The 19851-nt window shown below is 41.0% G+C and overlaps 3 protein-coding genes across 14 annotated transcripts in view; 1 reads left to right on the forward strand and 2 right to left on the reverse strand.

Annotated features, from left to right (window-relative positions):
* Window positions 1–5069, forward strand: part of filip1l (filamin A interacting protein 1-like) — a 156259-nt gene extending 151190 nt beyond the window's left edge. For all 7 annotated transcript variants that reach the window (XM_017302573.1, XM_008430830.2, XM_008430843.2 and 4 more), the window contains one exon: window positions 4464–5069. In XM_017302573.1, coding sequence (XP_017158062.1) covers window positions 4464–4646 — 183 coding nt within the window. In that variant the 3' untranslated portion in view covers window positions 4647–5069. The remainder of the gene's footprint in view (window positions 1–4463) is intronic.
* Window positions 5070–5405: 336 nt separating this feature from the next.
* On the reverse strand, window positions 5406–14168 carry ect2l (epithelial cell transforming 2 like). Of its 5 annotated transcripts, none has more exons than XM_008430802.1 (22): window positions 13967–14168; window positions 13017–13129; window positions 12762–12924; window positions 12283–12538; window positions 11844–12042; window positions 11684–11737; window positions 11473–11566; window positions 11212–11377; window positions 9916–10044; window positions 9741–9833; window positions 9483–9668; window positions 9306–9409; window positions 9109–9225; window positions 8942–9028; window positions 8037–8146; window positions 7825–7972; window positions 7673–7746; window positions 6704–6860; window positions 6563–6628; window positions 6389–6477; window positions 6141–6313; window positions 5406–6057 (listed from the first exon to the last, which is right to left on the reverse strand). In XM_008430802.1, the coding sequence occupies exons 1-22, from the start codon at window positions 14108–14110 to the stop codon at window positions 5924–5926; spliced, it is 2856 nt and encodes a 951-aa protein (XP_008429024.1). In that variant the 5' UTR covers window positions 14111–14168; the 3' UTR covers window positions 5406–5923. The 5 variants fall into 5 exon arrangements, with proteins under 5 accessions (XP_008429024.1, XP_008429016.1, XP_008429040.1 ...); XM_008430794.1 differs by having other exon boundaries at window positions 11660–11737; XM_008430808.1 differs by lacking the exon at window positions 5406–6057 and having other exon boundaries at window positions 6194–6271; window positions 6344–6477; window positions 11660–11737.
* Window positions 14169–15416: 1248 nt separating this feature from the next.
* On the reverse strand, window positions 15417–19647 carry ccdc28a (coiled-coil domain containing 28A). Of its 2 annotated transcripts, none has more exons than XM_008430782.2 (6): window positions 19417–19647; window positions 18970–19203; window positions 18683–18861; window positions 18450–18604; window positions 17785–17807; window positions 15417–16487 (listed from the first exon to the last, which is right to left on the reverse strand). In XM_008430782.2, the coding sequence occupies exons 2-6, from the start codon at window positions 19131–19133 to the stop codon at window positions 16469–16471; spliced, it is 540 nt and encodes a 179-aa protein (XP_008429004.1). In that variant the 5' UTR covers window positions 19134–19203; window positions 19417–19647; the 3' UTR covers window positions 15417–16468. The 2 variants fall into 2 exon arrangements, with proteins under 2 accessions (XP_008429004.1, XP_008428994.1); XM_008430772.2 differs by having other exon boundaries at window positions 15417–16479; window positions 19417–19642.
* Between the last annotated feature and the right edge of the window lie 204 nt (window positions 19648–19851).

Genomic DNA, 19851 nt, shown 5'->3' on the forward strand with positions numbered 1-19851 from the left:
TGGTGGAGACATTGAATGTACAATTATTCCCTCTGCTTTAGGATGCTGTAAAACTGGGAGGATTTTTGCACTTTCTTTTTCTTAAGGTTTGAATATTATTATTTTTTTTTTTTTTTTTTTTTTTTTTGCTCATTCTGCTTTGGAGAATAAATCAAGTTCAGATAGTCTGAATGTGTTCTCTTTTAGGATGTTTGTTCATCATTTGTTTGGTGGAGACATTGAATGTACAATTATTCCCTCTGCTTTAGGATGCTGTAAAACTGGGAGGATTTTTGCACTTTCTTTTTCTTAAGGTTTGAATAGTATGATGCATAACCATGGCAACAGGGTGTTGTCTTTACAATTGGGAGTAGTTAAGGAACATCTCAGAAGCTTAAATAATTAATACCTGAATATAGAGCAGAAAGATGAGGAGGAAGTTCAAATCATCTCTTCCATCAATTGTAAAGGGCAAGGATCAAATCCTCTACTGCTCCAACATCTTTCTGCCCGATTTTCTAACCGTACGACCAGAAAGAAATTTAAAAAGGGGTGGCAAAAGCAATCGCAAGTCCTGGTGGACCAAGTTTGTACCATTCTTGACTTAATCTTTTACTGTCTCTTCCATCTATCATAGCAAACAAGAAGCTTCTCCCCAACTCCAACTATGCTCAACTTTGCAACCTTCACTCTAGTCTCAACTCTTCTTTATCCACTAACATGATTTTTTACCACCTCCATTTGTCAACTCTAACAAGCATCCACTTTCCTATTGTTTATCCCCTTACCATGATACTGTCACTGCTGTGTTTCACCTTAGACATGGTGTGTTCATGAAGTATTCACATGCTATTCTGGTCTCTTGTTGAAAAACTACCTTCTTCTATGTTTTGTTATATCCTCAACATTACTTATTCAAAACTTAACTCTTGACCACACCTCTAAGTTGGTCACACTGGCTTTAATTTAGGTGTAAAAGATTAAAAATATGCTCTGAACATTCCTAATTCTTCTAAAAAAAATTTAAAATTAAGTTTTACTTTTCTTTCACATCACTATTTGCGTCGGCCTGTCACACTTATTTTACACTTATAAACTTATTTTTGCTGTATAAGGAGCAATCATTCAGAAAGTGTGATCAGGTTTAATAAACTAAAAAGCAGTTTGCTTCCATCTAGTGCAGGGGTGTCAAACTCATTTTCACTTTGAGCCATGTCAAAAATCTGAATTGCTTAAAAGCCCGGTTGTGCCAGAATTTGTTAAGAGCCATTAAACTGTTAAAATATTAATAGCTGTTCCTCCAGTAGTTTGTGATTGTTTGTGTGTGTGCGTGTGCGTGTGTGTGTGTGTGTGTGTTTTTTTTTTGTTTTTTTTCCAATGTGATGCTATCCATCCATCCGTCCATCCATCCATCCATCCATCCATCCATCCATCCATCCATCCATCCATCCATCCATCCATCCATCCATCCATCCATCCATCCATCCATCCATCCNATCCATCCATCCATCCATCCATCCATCCATCCATCCATCCATCCATCCATCCATCCATCCATCCATCCATCCATTTTCTTCCACTTATCCGGGGTCGGGTAGCGGGGGCAGCAGCTTCAGAAGGGAGGCCTAGACTTCCCTCTCCCCAGCCACTTCTTCCAGCTCCTCCGGGGGAATCCCAGGGCATTCCCAGGTCAGCCGAGAGACATAGTCCCTCCAGCGTGTCCTGGGTCTTCCCAGAGGCCTCCTCCCAGTGGGACGTACCCGGAATACCTCACCAGGGAAGCGTCCAGGAGGCATCCTTACCAGATGCCCAAGCCACCTCAACTGGCTTCTCTCGACGTGAAGGAGCAGCGGCTCTACTTTGAGTCCCTCCCGGATGACCAAGCTTCTCACCCTATCTCTAAGGGAGATGACACTCCCACTCCCTTCTTCCCTCATTCATGAACAAGATCCCCAGATACTTAAACTCCTCCACTTGAGGCAGGACRACCCCCCTGACCCGGAGAAGGCACTCTACCCTTTTCCAGCTCAAGATCATGGCCTCGGATTTGGAGGCACTGAGCCTCATCCTGGCTGCTTAACACTCGGCCGCGAACCGCTCCAGCGAGAGCTGCAGATCACGATCTGATGAAGCCAACAGGACCACATCATCTGCAAAAAGCAGAGATGCAATCCTAAGGCCACCAAAATGGATCCCCTCAACACCTCGGCTGCRCCTAGAAATTCTGTCCATGAAAGTAATGAACAGAATCGGTGACAAAGGGCAGCCTTGGTGGAGTCCAACTCTCACCGGAAAAGACCCCAATTTTCTGCCGGCAATGTGTCAGTAAGTCTGACACCGGTCATACGGGAACCTGACAGCCCGTATCAGACAGTCCCCCTAAGGACACGATCAAACGCCTTCTCCAAGTCCACAAAACACATGTAGACTGGTTGGGCGAACTCCCATGCACCCTCCAGGACCCTGCTGAGGGTGTAGAGCTGGTCCAGTGTTCCACGACCAGGACGAAAACCACACTGCTCTTCCTGAATCCGAGGTTCGACTATCCGACGGMCCCTCCTCTCCARGACCCCTGAATAGACCTTACCAGGGAGGCTTAAGAGTGTGACCCCCCTGTAATTGGAGCACACCCTCCGGTCCCCCTTTTTAAACAGGGGGACCACCACCCCGGTCTGCCAATCCAGGGGAACTGCCCCCGATGACAATGCGATATTGCAGAGCCAACACAACCCTGCAACATCCAGAGCCTTGAGGAACTCTGGGAGGATCTCATCCACCCCCGGGGCCCTGCCACCGAGGAGCTTTTTGACCACCTCGGCGACCTCGTCCCCAGTGATTGGAGAGCCCAACTCAGAGTCAGCTCAGCTTCCTAAACAAAAGTCATGTTTGTGGGATTGAGGAGGTCTTCAAAGTATTTCGCCCACCGGCCCACAACATCCCGAGTTGAGGTCAGCAACACACCATCCCCACTATAAACAGTRTTGGTGCTGCACTGCTTCCCCTTCCTGAGATGCCGGACGGTGGACCAGAAYCGCCTCGAAGCCGTACGGAAGTCTTTCTCCATGGCCTCTCMAAACTCCTCCCACGCCCGAGTTTTTGCCTCAGCRACMACCCGAGCCGCATGCCGCTTCGCCCRCCGGTACCCATCAGCTGCTTCTGGAGTCCCACAGGCCAAAAAGGCCCGATAGGACTCCTTCTTCAGGTTGACAGCATCCCTCACTGACTGTGTCCACCAACGGGTTTGAGGGTTGCCGCTGCGACAGGCACCAACAACCTTGCGGCTGCATCTCCGATAAGCCGCCTCGGCAATGGAGGCACGGAACATTGTCCACTCAGACTCAATGTCCCCCACCTCTCCTGGAACGTGTTCAAAGTTCTGCCAGAGATGGGAGTTAAAGCCTCGTCTCACAGGGGACTCTGCCAGACGTTCCCAGCAGACCCTCACTACACGTTTGGGCCTGCCAGGTCTGWCCRGCTTCCTCCCCCACCACCGGAGCCAACTCACCACCAGGTAGTGGTCAGTGGACAGCTCCGCACCTCTCTTCACCCGAGTSTCCAAGACATACGGCCACAGATCCGATGAAACAATGACAAACTCGATCATCGAACTGTGGCTTAGGGTGTCCTGGTGCCAAGTGCACATATGGACACTTATGCCTGTACATGTTGTTCGTGATGGACAATCCGTGACGAGCACAGAAGTCCAACAACAGAACACCACTCGAGTTCAGATCGGGGGGGGCRTTCCTCCCAACCACRCCTCTCCAGGTCTCACTATCATTGCCCACGTGAGCGTTGAAGTCCCCCAGTAAAACAAGGGAATCCCCAGGACCCCCTCTAAGGATTCCAAGAAGGGTGGGTAATCTGAACTGCTGTTCAGCCCGTTAATTTAAAACGTGATAACCCCCCGCTCAGTAATAAAATGCCCTGACCCACAGCTCGGAGGAGAGGAGGGGAAAGGGTGTGGCAAAACAGCTAACATTGATTTAACATTGATCAGATGTTGATCAGACATCCCCATTTCAGTCATTAGATTTCAACGACAAAACAACATTGATTCAATGACACAGTTTCAACGTCAGTTACTTGGCTAGTGGTGGATGGTTGTTTGATGGTTGATCCCGTCATTTGTTGACTTCAACCAAAAATCAACCATTAATCAGACTTTTGCATTTCAGTCATCAGATTTCAACMMCAAAACAACATTGATTCAATGGCACAGTTTCAACGGTTTCATTGGATGGTTGCTTGATGATTGATCCACCATCATTTGTCGACTTCAACCAAAAATCAACAATTCTAACTATAATTCAACGTTGATTTAACGTTGTGTGCTATCTGGGTTCTGACATAAATGGACTTTTCAGTAATATTCTAATTTTTTGAATGGGTCTTCAACTAGCTTAGAATTTAGCCTGTCATTTTAGAGAATGCCACCTTTTTTGTTCAAAACGTACCACAAATTCTCTCTGTTTCTCCGTCAGATACCTCTCGAAGCATTCCGACGTCCAGGACCGACCCGAATCCCCAAACCAAATGGTTTCGGTTCCCAGAAAAGCGCAAACAGCCCGGCGATAAACCAGGGGTCGTCGTCAGCTGCYGGAATCGGGAGAGAGCCAGCCTCACGCATGAAGAACAGCCCAAACCTGCTGAACCGGAGACTGTGACGTCACTGACCCATGTAGCTGTCGTGCTGAATTAAGTGTTCAATTTCCCCAAATTTTCATCGTTGGTGCTCTAACAGTGGCTACATGCAGCTGTTTACTGTCTGTGCTCTATTCTATTAGCTTGTCCAGTAACACACTAACTACTGAAAATTATCTGCTGCAACCAAATTACTCATCTGAAGATGTCCATGAGAACAGCAAATGACATGAAAATATTAGATTAAAAGGCGTGATATATGTATTTGTTAAATAAAAAATAGTATGTATATTTTTATGTGTCTTTGTGAGATGCAGATAAAGAAGATGGATATGGGACACAGAAAAAGTGGCAATAATGTACAGAACTGATGAGTTTTAATGCAGCTACTTCATTAAAATATGACGTGTTATTTTTCATTACAATAAAAGCCTTTTATACTTTGATGCGTAAAATGTTTACTACCTGCACCTCAACATGTGGAAAAATACATTTTATTGAAATTAAAAGTCAAACATGGATGAATACTGATCATTTAAGATAGATAATCAGTTTAATGTTAGGCTATTTGATAAAAATGACAATAATTAACTTAGAAAAAACATTACTATTTATGGAATAATTTAATGTTGAGTAAAAATATGGAATCACTGAACATTGCTAAGAAAATAATGAAAGCAATCAATATTGAGGCACACATATGGAATTTTTTTTAATTAAAATGCTCATTATTGTCTACAAATATGTCATTATTCAATATTTTGGAAAAAAAAGTGAAATCATTTAATGAAAACATGTGGAGTTGTTTATTGTTGAGAAATAATAGACTGGTACACAATGTCGTGAAAAAAATGTGGAGTCATTTGATGTTGAGGAAAAAAGTAGTGATGTGTCGTACATAAAGATAAACATCAATATCAGCCAATGTTTGTCATGTAACATATCAGTCTGATAATAAATCTGGGCTGATATTAATAACACTATTTATCACGTTTGTATTTCCAGAGGGACTTGGTCATATGGTATTTGTTAGGTTGTGTGATCTTGGTGATGATGCAGAACATGATTATGGTTCAGAAAAGCAATGTAGACAGTGTGGGCTGGTGAAAATCATTAAATATTATCATCTTCTGCTAAAACATAAAACAAACCAAACACCCTCTAAAAGAAGTGATTTCATATTATTTGCATAATTGTCTCAATCTATAGGAAGGACTGGGACTATTTTCATTAAATGTGTACAGAGGAGCTCCTTATTGGGGGAGTCAGGTGCTATGCTGCAGATATCGCCGCCTTAAATTCACTGATGTTCTGTCAGGGAGGAGCTTATAGCCAAACGGAGCGCAGACAGGAAGTTGTCCCTCTCCTCTTCCTGCTCTGTCGCACAAACCCACGAACAGCGCGGCCCGTCCAGGATGAAGGCGTGGCGCACATCTGCAGTTGAGGACACACACCTGCATATCACTGTGGTGCTCAAACTGAAGCAAACTGGCTCCTGTAGCTGCTTTTAGACTCACAGCGTGTGTGTAGGATTTCTCTGACGTTCAGACTGCTGAGAGCCACAGAGACCCAGAAAGTGTGTGTGCTCCGGTGAGTCATGGTAAAGGGTATGTGCTGCAACCTTCTCCGGGTCAAAACTAAAGCATCACTAAACAGGAAGAGCCCCACGTCGCATACGTGCTCAAAGGCCCTGATTGTGCAACAAACCAGAATGACTTACTGTACAAACCGTACATGCAAACAGACAGTCAGCTGGAGTCGTCACCTCAGTGAGTCTGGAATCTGTTCGTCTGGACTCCTGAGCAGCATGGCATCCTGGGTTATTATCAACTGTCGGTTTCCTTCAGCGAGACTCTGCGCGTGAATATAAAACAGGAAGCAGTAGTTCAAGGTTTGACTTCAATATGTTTTTTAAAAGAACAATGAAGAGTCCTCTGACCGGACAGCCCTGGATCAGTTCCTGTGTCTCCTCCAGCCTCTTGTCTGCCTCAGAGTTTCTCTCCAACTGGAAAACACACAAATCATTTCCATATTTAGCTGGAACCTGCAGGAGCTACCGTGTGGACCCCAGCTCCGTTACCTCCTGGATGAAGTCTCTGAACTGGAGCATTGTGTTGAGGGCAGAGCGGAGGTCTGGGTGGTCCGGGTGATCGGGTCGAGTGTGTGAGGTCAGAGCTTGAAGCAGAGTAACATACTCCTGGATTCGCCACACAGGACAAAGCAGCAGCTCCTGCAGGCTTCACACACAGATACACCGAGGACAGCAAATCATTCTAATATTTAAATAACAAAATCTAAATGGATTTCCCTTTTCTGATGATGTCTTTAATGTTACATGTAGCAGCATGTTCTACTTCAGTATGTGTCAACAGAGTTCTGTCTGCGAGTTCTGTCTGCTCTCTTCAGAAAAGCCCAAATTCAAAAATAAAGTATTGTTGAATTTTAATTTGTTCTCTGGAAGTCCATCATCTCTGCCTTCTTGAGCAGGTTTAGCTCCAGGTGGTTCTGACCGAACCAGTGGACCACCCCACAAACCCCACTCACAGTGGATCAGACTGATAACAGTTGTTTGACCCACTAACACCACTGGGGAGCGCTGGTGAGTGGAACATTTTCTCATTCTCTGGTGCCACCAAGTGTCCCTGTGGGGACGGTGCATACAGGGTGATGTGTGATGTCAGCTTTCCTCCACAGTTTCTTGTTCCATAGACCACAAAGTTCAAATATGATCTAACTCGGACTCCTTCGTCTATAATACCTCCTGCAGGATGGCAGGAGGCATTATATTATACCTTTGATATAATTTGTCTTACCAAAGGTTTTCTATCAACGTTGGCTTTCTTTTGATTTGAGGAGTATCAGACTAATTGAAACTTTGGTATAACAGATTATTTTTTATGGGTAGTTTAGTGTGGATTGTGCTGATTAAAAATAACACATTATGATGGCCCGTCTGCACATTTATGACATTTGTTGCTTTACACAAAATTATGCTAATACTATTGATTTTAAAAACCCAGTTATTTATCCTAAAAGCAGCATTTCTTACCTCAGCATGTGTGTTGGCAGAGTTCTGTCTACTCTCTTCAGAAAAGCCCCGAATGCAGGTTTAGCCTCCCTGCACTAAAACATACACGTTTGACACAACCAGGTGAAGAGTGGAGCTATTTCTCACTTTTAACAAGACAATACTATCCTTACCTTATCTATGGTGTGGACGGTGGTGATGTAATTATTAAGGTAGTTAGTGTAGACATTCAGTTTGGAGCAGAATTTTACAAACACATCTCCAACACACTGCTCTTCTCCCCAGTGCTTCAGCCTGGCCTGTAAATCAACCTGAAACACACTAAAACACACACTTATCTAACATCTGACTCCAGAAGTATAATACCAATCCAGCTGGTGTTTACCTGTTCAGGTGCAGTATCAATGCAACAGAGCTGAAGATGATCTGGATGTCGATGTAGCTGAGGATCGCTCTGTTGGAATTCACCACCGCCATGAGAGGCTCCCGGTACACCTCCACACAGTCACACAGATAACAGAAAACATATTTATTGATACAGATTAGTACGAAATACAAACAAGAACAAGTTCATCAGTAAGAAAAAGAAATTCCACAATAATATAAATAAATGTGAAAGCATTTAAAAAATGTAAATCAGAGAACAAAATTTAGCAAATCAAAATAAACACAATTAAAACTAAGAAATAAATAATCAACAACAAAATAGAATTAAAAAAAAAAAAAAGAAAAGTAACACAACACATAAAATAATAAAATAAATGTGTGTGTATATATATATATATATATATATATATATATATATATATATATATATATATATATATATATATATATATATATATAATTAAATATTCATATGAAATCCAAAAGTACACAGAAAAATATAGAAATGAAAATACAGTAAGTACAGAAGTAACTAAACAATGACTGAATAAATTAAAAAAAAACTTAAGTGAACAAATGTGCAAATTCTTTAATCAGTTTATTAATGAATTAACAGCAATAATGATTCTGTACGTAAATTAAAATAGATACTAAATTTTAAATGAAATCAAACAAGGAAAAAGAAACAAAACTCAAAAATTCTTGTCAAATACACTTATAAAAAAAAACCCAGAAAGACAGAAGATATAAACATTTTCTATTATCAAACTTTTTCTCATTTCTAAGTTTCAAGCTTTGGATCAGAAGCAAACTTTTTTTGCTTCATCATAATGATCTGACCTGATCTACTTAGACTCTCTGAACTGAAGCATTGTTTGTTATTAAAGTTTCCTGGTGTTCTACCTTCAGCACAGCCCTCATTCTTTCCAGATAAAGGCGCTCGCTGTGGAGCAGCTCACTTCCAACGGAACATCTCCAATCTAAAGTTGTCTAAAGAAAGAAACAATAAGACATGGTTTATATTTGTTGTTCAGTCATATCAAAACAGAACGGTGTAAGAAGGGAAACACCTGTGGTATCCCTCGTGGTTGACCTGGGCATGATGAACCACCTGCTCCTTGGCTCCCCTCTCCGTCCTCTTTGCTCCATTTCATCAGGAAGCTGGACAGGAACTCTAATGGTCGGCTCTGAAGCAGTGAGGACAGATAAAGATTCAAGTTTACACCTGGTCTTTTCTCCTCCCTTCCTGTCTTACAGCAGTTCTCACCTCGTTCTGTCTGCTGAGAGCTGTAAGTCCTTCTGTCAGCGCTTCACTGAGTTCCCCACACACACCAAGGGTGTCCAGGGAAATGTTCTCCCACAAGAAGAGTCCTAGAATTGAACCAGACATGAGTTTAAAGCTTAATCAAAGTAAAGCTGTGGACTGATTGAGCTCAGAACTGACCCAGAGCTCTGCCTCTGGCTTGTAGACTAGCCTGATGAAGCTGCAGCTCCAGGGACTTCCTCAGCCGGACCAGAACCTCTTCAATCCATCGGGCCTGTCTACACCAGCCCAACAGCACGCTGTCAGTCACGTAGCATAGAGCTGGAGCTGCTGGGTCCTGGTCGCCACCAGACCACTCGCTTAGGACTGCAGCCAACAAAAATTACATCAACAACTATAAGAAACTACAAGCAGAACTCGTCTTAAGGAGTAACTCACTGTTCTGGAAACTTCCTGTGGCAAAACCCAAAGGAGCGCGAACTTCCAGACCAGTCAGATTGGAGAGATTCCACATCAGAGCGAGTCCCGACACTGTGACAAGTCCAACTACGAGCTTACATCTTAGAATTACTTGAAGAATTTAAATGTTTGAAAATTCAAACAGAAGTTGTACCAGATGCAGCCAGCGGGCAGAAAATATCAACCCCGCCTCCTTCCTGACCAGGTGCCACCAAGGCACACAGTTTTTCCCAGAATTCCCGGTGATCTGGGGATGATAACGTCCTCTCAGACAGAACACTGCCTAAAAGATACGGAAATCGGACAAAGGTACAAAGAAATACCACTCAAAACACAACTCATTCTGATAGAGATTTTTTGGTATTATCATTTTGGTGTTACTCTAGGAAATTACCTATCACATTCTTTGTTAGTAGCAGCTAGAAAGAATGGTTCCTATGGTTCCTAGGAGAGTAAGTCTTCAGCGGGTAGAGATGAGGTAAATGAGTGACATAATTTTGCAATACATGCTTACTGACTCATTATAAGCAATTCCACAGTGATCAGCTCCACAGTGGGGCTGAAACTGATGGTAGTGATGGAGAAACCTCTCATATCAATAGGAGAATTTCAGCGACTTTGAGGAAACAAATAATGGTAAGCAGGTAAAAAGCATGAGCACCACCTAATCTGCCTACGAGCAAAAGTTTCTGGATGTTTCTATTTCCAATCAAATTAAAATGGAAGCAAATAATGTGATTATTGAAAAAATTAATACTGTAGGTTGTAACCAATGTAATTAATGTTGCCTCAACCAGGAGGGCTGACAGTGTATGTTTGTCTCATTTATGTTTGTCTCATATTAATCTCTCATCAGCTTCTTTCAGTTGTAATGGGTGAGCATAATATCTCCTAATCCAACATCTTTCTGTCTGGCTTTCTAACCAGACAGAGGAGTGGCAGAAGCAAAGGAGGTGGATTAGCAGTGCTTGCTAACAGATGATGGTGTCATCCTGAACATGTTCCTGTCAGCCAGAATCTTCAGTCAGTGGGATCTTCAGATTTGTTGTAAAACTGACTGCTACCAGAGATCCTTCCACAGCATCACCTTCCACACCACCTCCATCAAATACTGATGTTTCCTCTTCCACGGTGAGGTTGAAACTGGTGTGGAAGAAGGTGTGGAAACATCTTAATGGTGATATGATGCTACAATATTACTGAGATGGTTGGATGACAAAAAAAGTCAGTCAGGAAAAGGAACCAGAATGGCTTTTAAATGGATTGGCCTTAACTCTATTTGAATAAAGCCTTAATAATGAAATCACTAGCTGAATAAAATCAAGCAAAAAATAAGCATCTGCAATTCCTTTGCTCTGGGTATTCTACCAATGCAAGAGAAAATGTTTAGTTCTTGGACTTGGACACAACTATAGTAAATATGATCAATTGAATTTTAATGAAGTCTCACCATTAACCAGATGAACCTCCTCTGTTCCTCCTGGAACCAGAAGGCCAAGCCTTTGCACTTGCTGCCCTGAAGCAGCTCTCTCCATCTGGTTGAAGAGAGCCGAGAGAGTCCATCTATGGTCATACAGAACCACAGCCACTCTGGTCTTCACACCACTGAGCACCACCTGAGATCAGGAGATGGAGGGAGGCAAACGACAACATCTTCTCAGATCTGCACTCCAATGAAAACAGGAACGTTTTTTTTTTTGTTTTTTTTTACCTCATAAGCAGGAATTTTGTTGGAGATGAGTAGCAAGACAGTAGCAGAGTCTGTGTGGGGGAGAGAAGCCGGCACCATCTTAGCCTTGGACAAGCTTTTACAGCAAAAGAACAACATAGAAAACAGAATCAGCTCATAACCTGTCAACATGTAACAAAATTTCATAGTTTAATGCGAAAAGGATTACATTGGTGTAGATGACAATCCTAACCCCATTTCAGTAGAAGCCAGTACTGAGGAACCTTTTGGCTGATGGGCAAAATGTCTTCAAGAAACAATAGAAGTCAGGTTCACATCTACTTCACCACTTGGGATTGATGCTGAAGAGTTTTGAAATTGTAAAATGTTGTATTTCACTGAAACTTCATCACCTGCTAACTTCATCCAGGTGTTGTCCTCTGTGTGGACTGAGACTGGCAGTTGGAGACCCAAATGTCTTCATTGAAGAGGAGAGAGAAGACCAGGACCTATCCATCAACTCTGAGCTGGACAGGACGGTCTGTGACCTTTCACCTCTATTGTCAGACTTTGGGTTAAAACTCCATGGTCTCCTGCTAATCAAGGCTAGTCCTGTTAGATATCACAGACCTAAGCCGTTAGAACAGCTGATGAGAGGTGAGACGTTTACATGTCAAGACAAAGCTCAGTTAGGCAAGTAATTTTATGTTTGACAGGACCGAAAAAGAAAATGATTCATATAATAAAGTTGTTGCGATCTACTGTATGTACTAAATTTGTCTCATCCTGCCACCTGTGCACTTGTGTTCACATTACACCCACTTCCTTCAGTCACCCAGAATCTTGACTCACTCTTTTCCTCCTTAAGGGCCTCTTTGAGTTTCTGCCTAATCCTCCTCTCCCTGCTCCTCTTCCCTTCCTCCTCCTTCACCCCCAGGCATTGTTGGTAGAGGGTCCCATATATCTCGGCTGCTTCCTGAGGAGATAGCCGGTCCAAGGTGGAGACGCACGAGACGTAGTGGTTCCTCCAGGCTCCAAACTCCTTGTCTTTTGGAGCGTAGGGAAGGAACCAACCTCTCTTGACACACCGGCCGGCCCAGAGACAGTCCTGATAGGAGACAGGAGGGAAGGTACGTTACCCATTAGTTAAACATACATGTTGCATTCACGTTAATGTTATTTACACATAAATGCAACAGCATGCACATTTTAATGTGCATGCTGTTGCATTCATGTGCAACAACATGCAACAACACTTGTTGCATTCATGTGCAACAACATGAATGGATGTTGTTCCATTCATATTGGAATGGAACAACATCCACACTCACCTGTTCTGCCAGGACCCTCCAGTGCCAACTGACCTGGGCGACACTGCAGAGATCCCGAGGGGACAGGAAGGACATGATGTAGAGGGATAGACACCGAGGCAGCACAGCCGTGAAGTCCAGCCGGGGTACAGGAACCGTGTCATTGAGCAGGTTTCTGCAGTGCCTGGGTTCAGCAACGTGCAACAACAGGACCAGACTGCAGACTCAGGGTAGGACTTTAGAATAACTTGAATGAAGTGTTGGAAAGAACGTTACTTAAGCTGTGCCTTGGTGCAGCGACCCAGCAGAGCCTGCAGGAGGTGCTTCCTCTGGGAGTCCGTCCACAGATCAAACCAGTGCAACAGCAGCTTCACACGCTCCTCAAACAGCTCAGATCAAACAGGAAGCAGATGGAACATGAGGACATCTAATCACTGCCAAGTACTCTAACGGGGGGAATCTGGACTTTGACTGCACCGTTTGTTGTATTATTTGGAGAAATGAGACTCTGAACTCAGCATCCATGGTTTGTGAGGTGAAATGTGAGATGTTTTAATCTCATAATAATGTTTATAGAACCGGCTATTCTAAGCAAGAGTTTTAAATTACACTTTGATGTAATCTGAGGTATATTGCTAAGAAAAAACATAATATACAACAATTTATGCATTACTGAAATAAAAATCATGGACAAAAGATGTAAGGCTGATAAAAATTCTTGTTTTCACAAAATGTTAAAAATTTACTTCTAATTTTGTTGTGTTTCTTGTTTGTTGTGTGTCCTGTGACACATTATCACCCAGTTATGATTACACCTTCATATTCAGCATAAATCGAGTTAGATGGTGGATCATATTATTCATTTTTACACCAGGCAAGAATCCAAAATTTTACTCAATTCCATTTTTTGCATAATCACACTGTGTCAATTTCTATGCAAAAGAATATAATTCAATATAATTTAGTCAGATTCAAATGGATCCCTGCCAGTTTGATATATACATCCAGTTTACATAAAATGCTAAACTTCAGTAAGAAAACCAAGTTGATTTAATTAAGTCATTGCAGCAATGTCCAATTCAGCAATGATTTTTAGAAAGTTGTTGGTTTTCATTGAACAAATTAATTTTGTGGTTCAGAAATTGGTTTTATGAAACTAGTTTCTTGCTTCTGTATATTGTAGTCACTCCTTTGTTTGAAACAGTGAGAGGAAATTAAAGAACTACCTGCAGGTTTCTCTGCTTGTTGCCCAGTGGGGTCCAGCTACTGAAGCGGGTCTCTCTTGCCAGTTTGGGGCCTGGCTGCGGCTCATAGTCAGGCCCACTGATCTGCCAGAGCTTCACAGAGTAAGGAGTGCCTCTGAGGTCCATCACTGCTACGCTGTTTCCTACAGGCCTACTGAAGCCGAGTAGATCTGTTTCAGATGGACTGTTGTGTGCATGGAGTAACCATGGAGACGTGTCAACAAAGGTTGAGGGCATTCCTTCACACAGCCCATCCCATCCTGAGTCTTAATAACTAACAGTATCTCTTGTAAAACTGGCTCAGGAAGCTAAAGCAGCAAACATTAAAACTTACTAAAAAGAGCAAAATTTATTTCAAGTAGTTGGTTTCCTGCACAATTTTCAGTATATTTCACAATGTTTTAAAAAGAATGAGGTCGAGTCCTTTCTGCAATCTCATAACTCATTCAGACTAGTTTTGATGTTTAGGATGATTTACACGACTGTAAATTCCAAACAAATTTCATTGTGTTTGAACTATTAAAACAGGCTGTAAGGTTGTAAGCATTTTAACCGGGGGTCTCAAATATTCCCAGATTATGGTTCCTATCCCCTCTGAATTCCAGGGGGACCCAGTAGGGTGCCGTCAAGCATGGTGGTGGAAGTATCGAATTGAGGGTTTATTTAGCTATAAGTGAAACTGTATTTTCCTTAAAGTGACTGAAACAGAAAACATTTTCTTCAGTAATACAATTAAAGGTTTTAAACACCATTGAGGGTTCCACCAGGTGAGCAATCCCAAACACACACCAAGAGTATTTTGGAATGATACGTGTTCTTGATTAACTTTACCCATTCTAAAAGAAGAATTATGAAAAAATCTTGCTGGTGCAGTTTGTCTGAGATGTGATAAAGGACATTTTAAAAGTTGATATGCTGACTGCTGAGGTATAATAATCTACTCTTCTTAAAGGGTTCCATGCTGATTAGCAACTCGCAATTTGAAATTCATTTCATTCAAGTCATTTTGATTGTAGGCTAAGTAGTTTCCAACTAAATGTTATGATCCGTTGTCACACTCAAAGATGTACATAAATAAACTTGTTACTCGTTAATTTGTTATACAATTCATTTTCACACTTCAATTACTATTTACAAACAAAATTAGTTGGATTTGTGATTAATAAGGTTAATTTATACCTGTAGTACTGAGACACTGCAATTTGCTTTTACAGATGCTGGTGAATTTTACCGTCAGTAAATACAAACTTGTGCACATAATTCTTGTCCATAAAAAACATATTACAGTGACAAAAATTTTGCAAACATTCTACCATAGAAAAAGTATTTAATCAAAAGCACCAAATTATTATGACATTCAACATTATAATGTATGTTACTTTCTGACCAGCACTATACAGGGCATGAAATACACACAAAAAAATTCACCCAGTATTTTTAATAGATCTTTATTGCAACTGACTTTGAGAAAAAAATACTTTCTTACTGTAAATGAAAGAAATACACCCAAAAAAGTCAAATACATGACATTTATTAAATCAACAAAAGTAAAATCAAGCAAAAGGCTAAGTGTGAAAACACCCCCCTCTAGTGGTTAAAATTAGACATAATAAATCAGATACAGTCTTTTAAACCAGTTTTCCCCAACGCTGGTCCTCAAGGCACACTGCCCTGCATGTTTCAGGTTTTTCCTTGCTTCAGTCCAGCTGATTTCAATCGATGACTGATTAACAGGCGTTTGCTGAAATGCAATCAGTTGAATTCAGCACATTAAAGCAGGGAAACCTCTAAAACATGTAGGACAGTGTGCCTTGAGGACCAGGGTTGGGAAACACTGATTTAAACATTGCTAACTAATAAGGCAAGTATGATTAAATAAAAAAGAAAAGAAAATAAGGCATGGCTGTGATGTTAGCATTTGGATTTCTGATTATTCTTCCAGCATCAAACTGACCCGTCAGAAACAATGTGATGTGTATTTTGCATGTTCCATTCAAACTCTGAAGGGCTGCTCACTGAATTTTAGTTGAGCTATTTTGATACATTATCTTTGTTGTTAAATCTGAAGATGAAATGACAACAACTTTCTGTATTTTTCAATGAAAAATAAGAATCTGGTGGGTTATAAACCTATGCTGCTTTCACAAATGACAGGATGCACCAAATATGTAAAATATAATGAACCTGGAGATCTTGACCTAAGCCTCCGTGCAACTTTCTTACAAGTATTATACAATAAATAGAAAACATAAGTACCTTATCTTTAATATAAGAGACTTAGTACTGTTAAACCCATCTTTGATTAACTCTGTGGGTGCAGTGAAGCCAATCTGAAAATATATTCAACCTCAGGTAAAGTTCCTCCAACTCCGCCTTGTTAGATTGCCTACACGTGGTTTCAGGAGAGATAATGTGGAAAGAGGAGGATGAAGAACAAACGTCACACGGTGGCCATCCTTGGGATTTCTTGAGTGTCCGCTAGATTCAGCTTCTGGCTGGAGGGCCGGGGTCAAGTAAAGGAACAGGTTCTCAAAAACGTCTTGTCTTCCTTTCACTCTACTCAGACCAGACATTAACACAAGATAATGGATTCAGACGAAACTAGAGTTAGTATAAATACTATGTTAGCACTTAAGCCACAAGTATCCACTAGAAATAGGATTTGCCTATGCAGTGGACCGCCACCTATTCACATCTCAGTATTCACAATTGTCAACTAGTGTTGGTGATGTTACACGCTGCTTTGAGAAGTAGAGAAAGGACAAGAAGAAACAGCTGATCAGTCATGAGAGGTAAGTGTCTGCTACATTACAACTTATTTGAAAAATCTGTTTCCAGATCCGCTTCAGCGCATTAATGGTTCTTCGGAAAAGCCAAAAATCTCAAGCCAGCGTAAATAAAACATTTTTGCAAAATCTAGGAAGTTACTTTGAATTTTGCCATTTCCATCACTTTTTCTAATGCAATACTTCAAAAATATGCATACAAAAAAACATTGATGGTTACTGATTCGTTGATTATTCTGTCGAACATAACTACAAATTATTTGTGGTAAATTTGTTATTTGTAGAACATACCTAAAATATCTGAAAGAAAATTCATCAGGGGAAGCCATAATAACTAGACACTATATGCTACTAGACAAGCTATTGGGTGAAATTTGTAAAGCAGTCAATCCAGGGGTGCCATTTATTTCCCTTTGCACTGATTGGCTGAACCTCAAAACATTGAGAAGGAAAACTAAGGATGCTAGTTTGTATGGTAGTGCTAAACAATTTCATATTAACACATATTAAGGTTTATTTGGYGTCTGACCTATTAAACTAGGCAGCTATAAGCATTTTTACAGGACTTCTGAACTATTCTTGCATTTTAGTTATTCACAAATGGCTGGAGATCCTTATGGCCATCTTGAGTTTACAAAAACTAAGCTTCCTTTGCCATATCAGTTTCATTATGCCCTCATGATGAGTATTCAAGTATCTTTTGTTGTGGAGACAATTGTTTTGATATATTGAGATAACTTAATCTCTTTTGTTAAGATTAAAGTTTAACTGTCTTTATCTTGAGGTGGCAAAATCTCAAGTTTAGTTTTGTTGAAATAAATATTTTTATTTCAACAAAAGGAAGAAGGACCAGCAAACTGTTTCTAACCATTGCAAATTCATTCAAGAATTGACTTTCGGTATCCACAAAATGGATGTTAAGTTTTGGTCGTAACGAGCCCTGTCAAATTAAAATCTTTTAAAAGTCAAGAATAAAAACAACTTATCTGAGAGATTTTCATGTCAAAAGGATACATGGAAGAACTGAGCTCCTCAAGCTGTGGAGACAAAGAACATTATTGATTTTACATAATGGATATTGTGAAACAAAAATATTTGCACTTGCTGATGAATAAGTAACTAAATTTGAAGCGCATAGCTATCCATTTCCATGCAGAGTTATTTGAGAGCTTCATCAGTAATAATTCAGGAGCTTAACACCTCTGTGCACCACTGATTGGTATCAAGTTGAAATATCATTTTACACTGAAAAAAAGCAATAAATTAGGAGAAAATATGTGGGGGGCACAAGTCTGGTGGCCCACCAGGCTTATGCCCACTGCGGGAAACCCTGGATGCATAACCATAGCAACAGTGTGGTTTACAACAAGGAGCAGCTGATCAACTCTAGCCATCATGAAAAAACGGGTGTCTTCAATCAGAGGCTGCTTCAAATTTGCTGCAACACAGATGCTACAGGAAATTTTTCCTGCTCACACAGGAAAGATAGGATTCTAAGAAATTGCAAAAATCCTTGCAGTTTCTTTGGTACACCACAGTGATCCCAAACTTTTAAGCAGTAGCTCTTTAGAGATATTTAGAAGACTAAAATTAGATGCATTCAATTTGAGCTGTTTAATATGCAAACTGAAATGAACTTCAAATAATTAAATGCTTTATTAAAAAGTAAGCAGTCTTACATTAAAAAGTAGCTTGTCCATGTTGGTGTCAGAGGCCGTTTTCCGCTGATCCTCAGGCATTTCCTCTACCTCAGAATAAAGGTCAAAGTGCAAGCATGCCAGCTTCTCCTGCATCTCTCTGATGTGTTCTATCTGATCAATGGAGCACTCATTGCCTGAGACATAATGGGATCATAGCATAATATTATAATATTTGTATCAAATCCTGCAAAGTGCTTCCACTGTGAGCTTACCAAAGGCCTGTAGTTTTCCTGAGTGGAAGTCGTTGAGCAGACTGAGCAGACCTTTCTCCATCTCCTGAACATCTGAGACATCAGTCAGAAAAGAGTGCTGGATGACGGGTGCTGCCTGGCCCTGGCTCTTATTCCCTCCCACAGCCTGTGGATATTTTGCCTTACTATCTCTCGCTCCCCTGCAAAACATTACATTGATAATAATAAAACGTACATCGACGTCTTTGACTTTATTGATTATTTTTATTATTATTATTATTTCTGAGAATGAATCTATGGAAGACGACCTCCGGTTCCTATTTCTTTGACTGGAGATGCTCCCCGTGTTGTGGTTGTAGCCGACATTCCTTCTCCTGGAGGAGGAACTGTTCTTCCGGGATAAGCCTCCGGTCTGAGCCCCGGGGTTGGTGGCGCTTCGGGTACTCTTGCGCTTTAGCTTCCGATCCTCCATAGCTTCATATTACTTTCTCTCTTACCAGCTTCGGCTAACACCGACAGCCAGCAACAACCAGTTAGCTGAGCTAAACCAACAGATAATAGGTTAGCTTAGCATGTAGCTGCTCTGTTAGTTCCAAATTTACATGGAGTAACATTTAAGCTACAGCTTAAAAACTCACGCCGAATAACATTATTAGATACAAAAACAACAATAAAATAACGAATATAAAAGCAGGAGTGACACTATATAAGGAGAATTAAAAGAATGGCCAAATATTTAAACATTTCACACTCACCTCGCAAGCTATGTAGCTCACAGCTGCAACTCATGAAAACTTCCTGTTTTCATGCTGCAAACGTGATCAAGCTGCGTTCCAATTCGTTCCAGATGATTCTTTGCGTAAATCTACAATCTGTTTTAGTACACATTATGTGTTCTGAAAAGGAAGGCATTAAATCTTGATATTACTGACTCAAAAAATATATAGAAAACACTTGTACCTTGTACAGTCGTAAAGGACGATTGTCTCCTATCATGAATAGGTCCTGCAGGACGACGTAGAATGCTGCACAATAATCAAGTTCCGAAACTGTTTATATATCCCCAAGTCAAATTTTGGAAATGTGGCGCATAGGAAAAAAATATATATATATTTCTATATTATCTATCTATCTATCTATCTATCTATCTATCTATCTATCTATCTATCTATCTATCTATCTATCTATCT

The sequence above is a fragment of the Poecilia reticulata genome, linkage group LG2 (genome assembly GCF_000633615.1).
Source record: "Poecilia reticulata strain Guanapo linkage group LG2, Guppy_female_1.0+MT, whole genome shotgun sequence".
In the NCBI taxonomy this organism is placed as follows: Eukaryota; Metazoa; Chordata; class Actinopteri; order Cyprinodontiformes; family Poeciliidae; genus Poecilia; species Poecilia reticulata.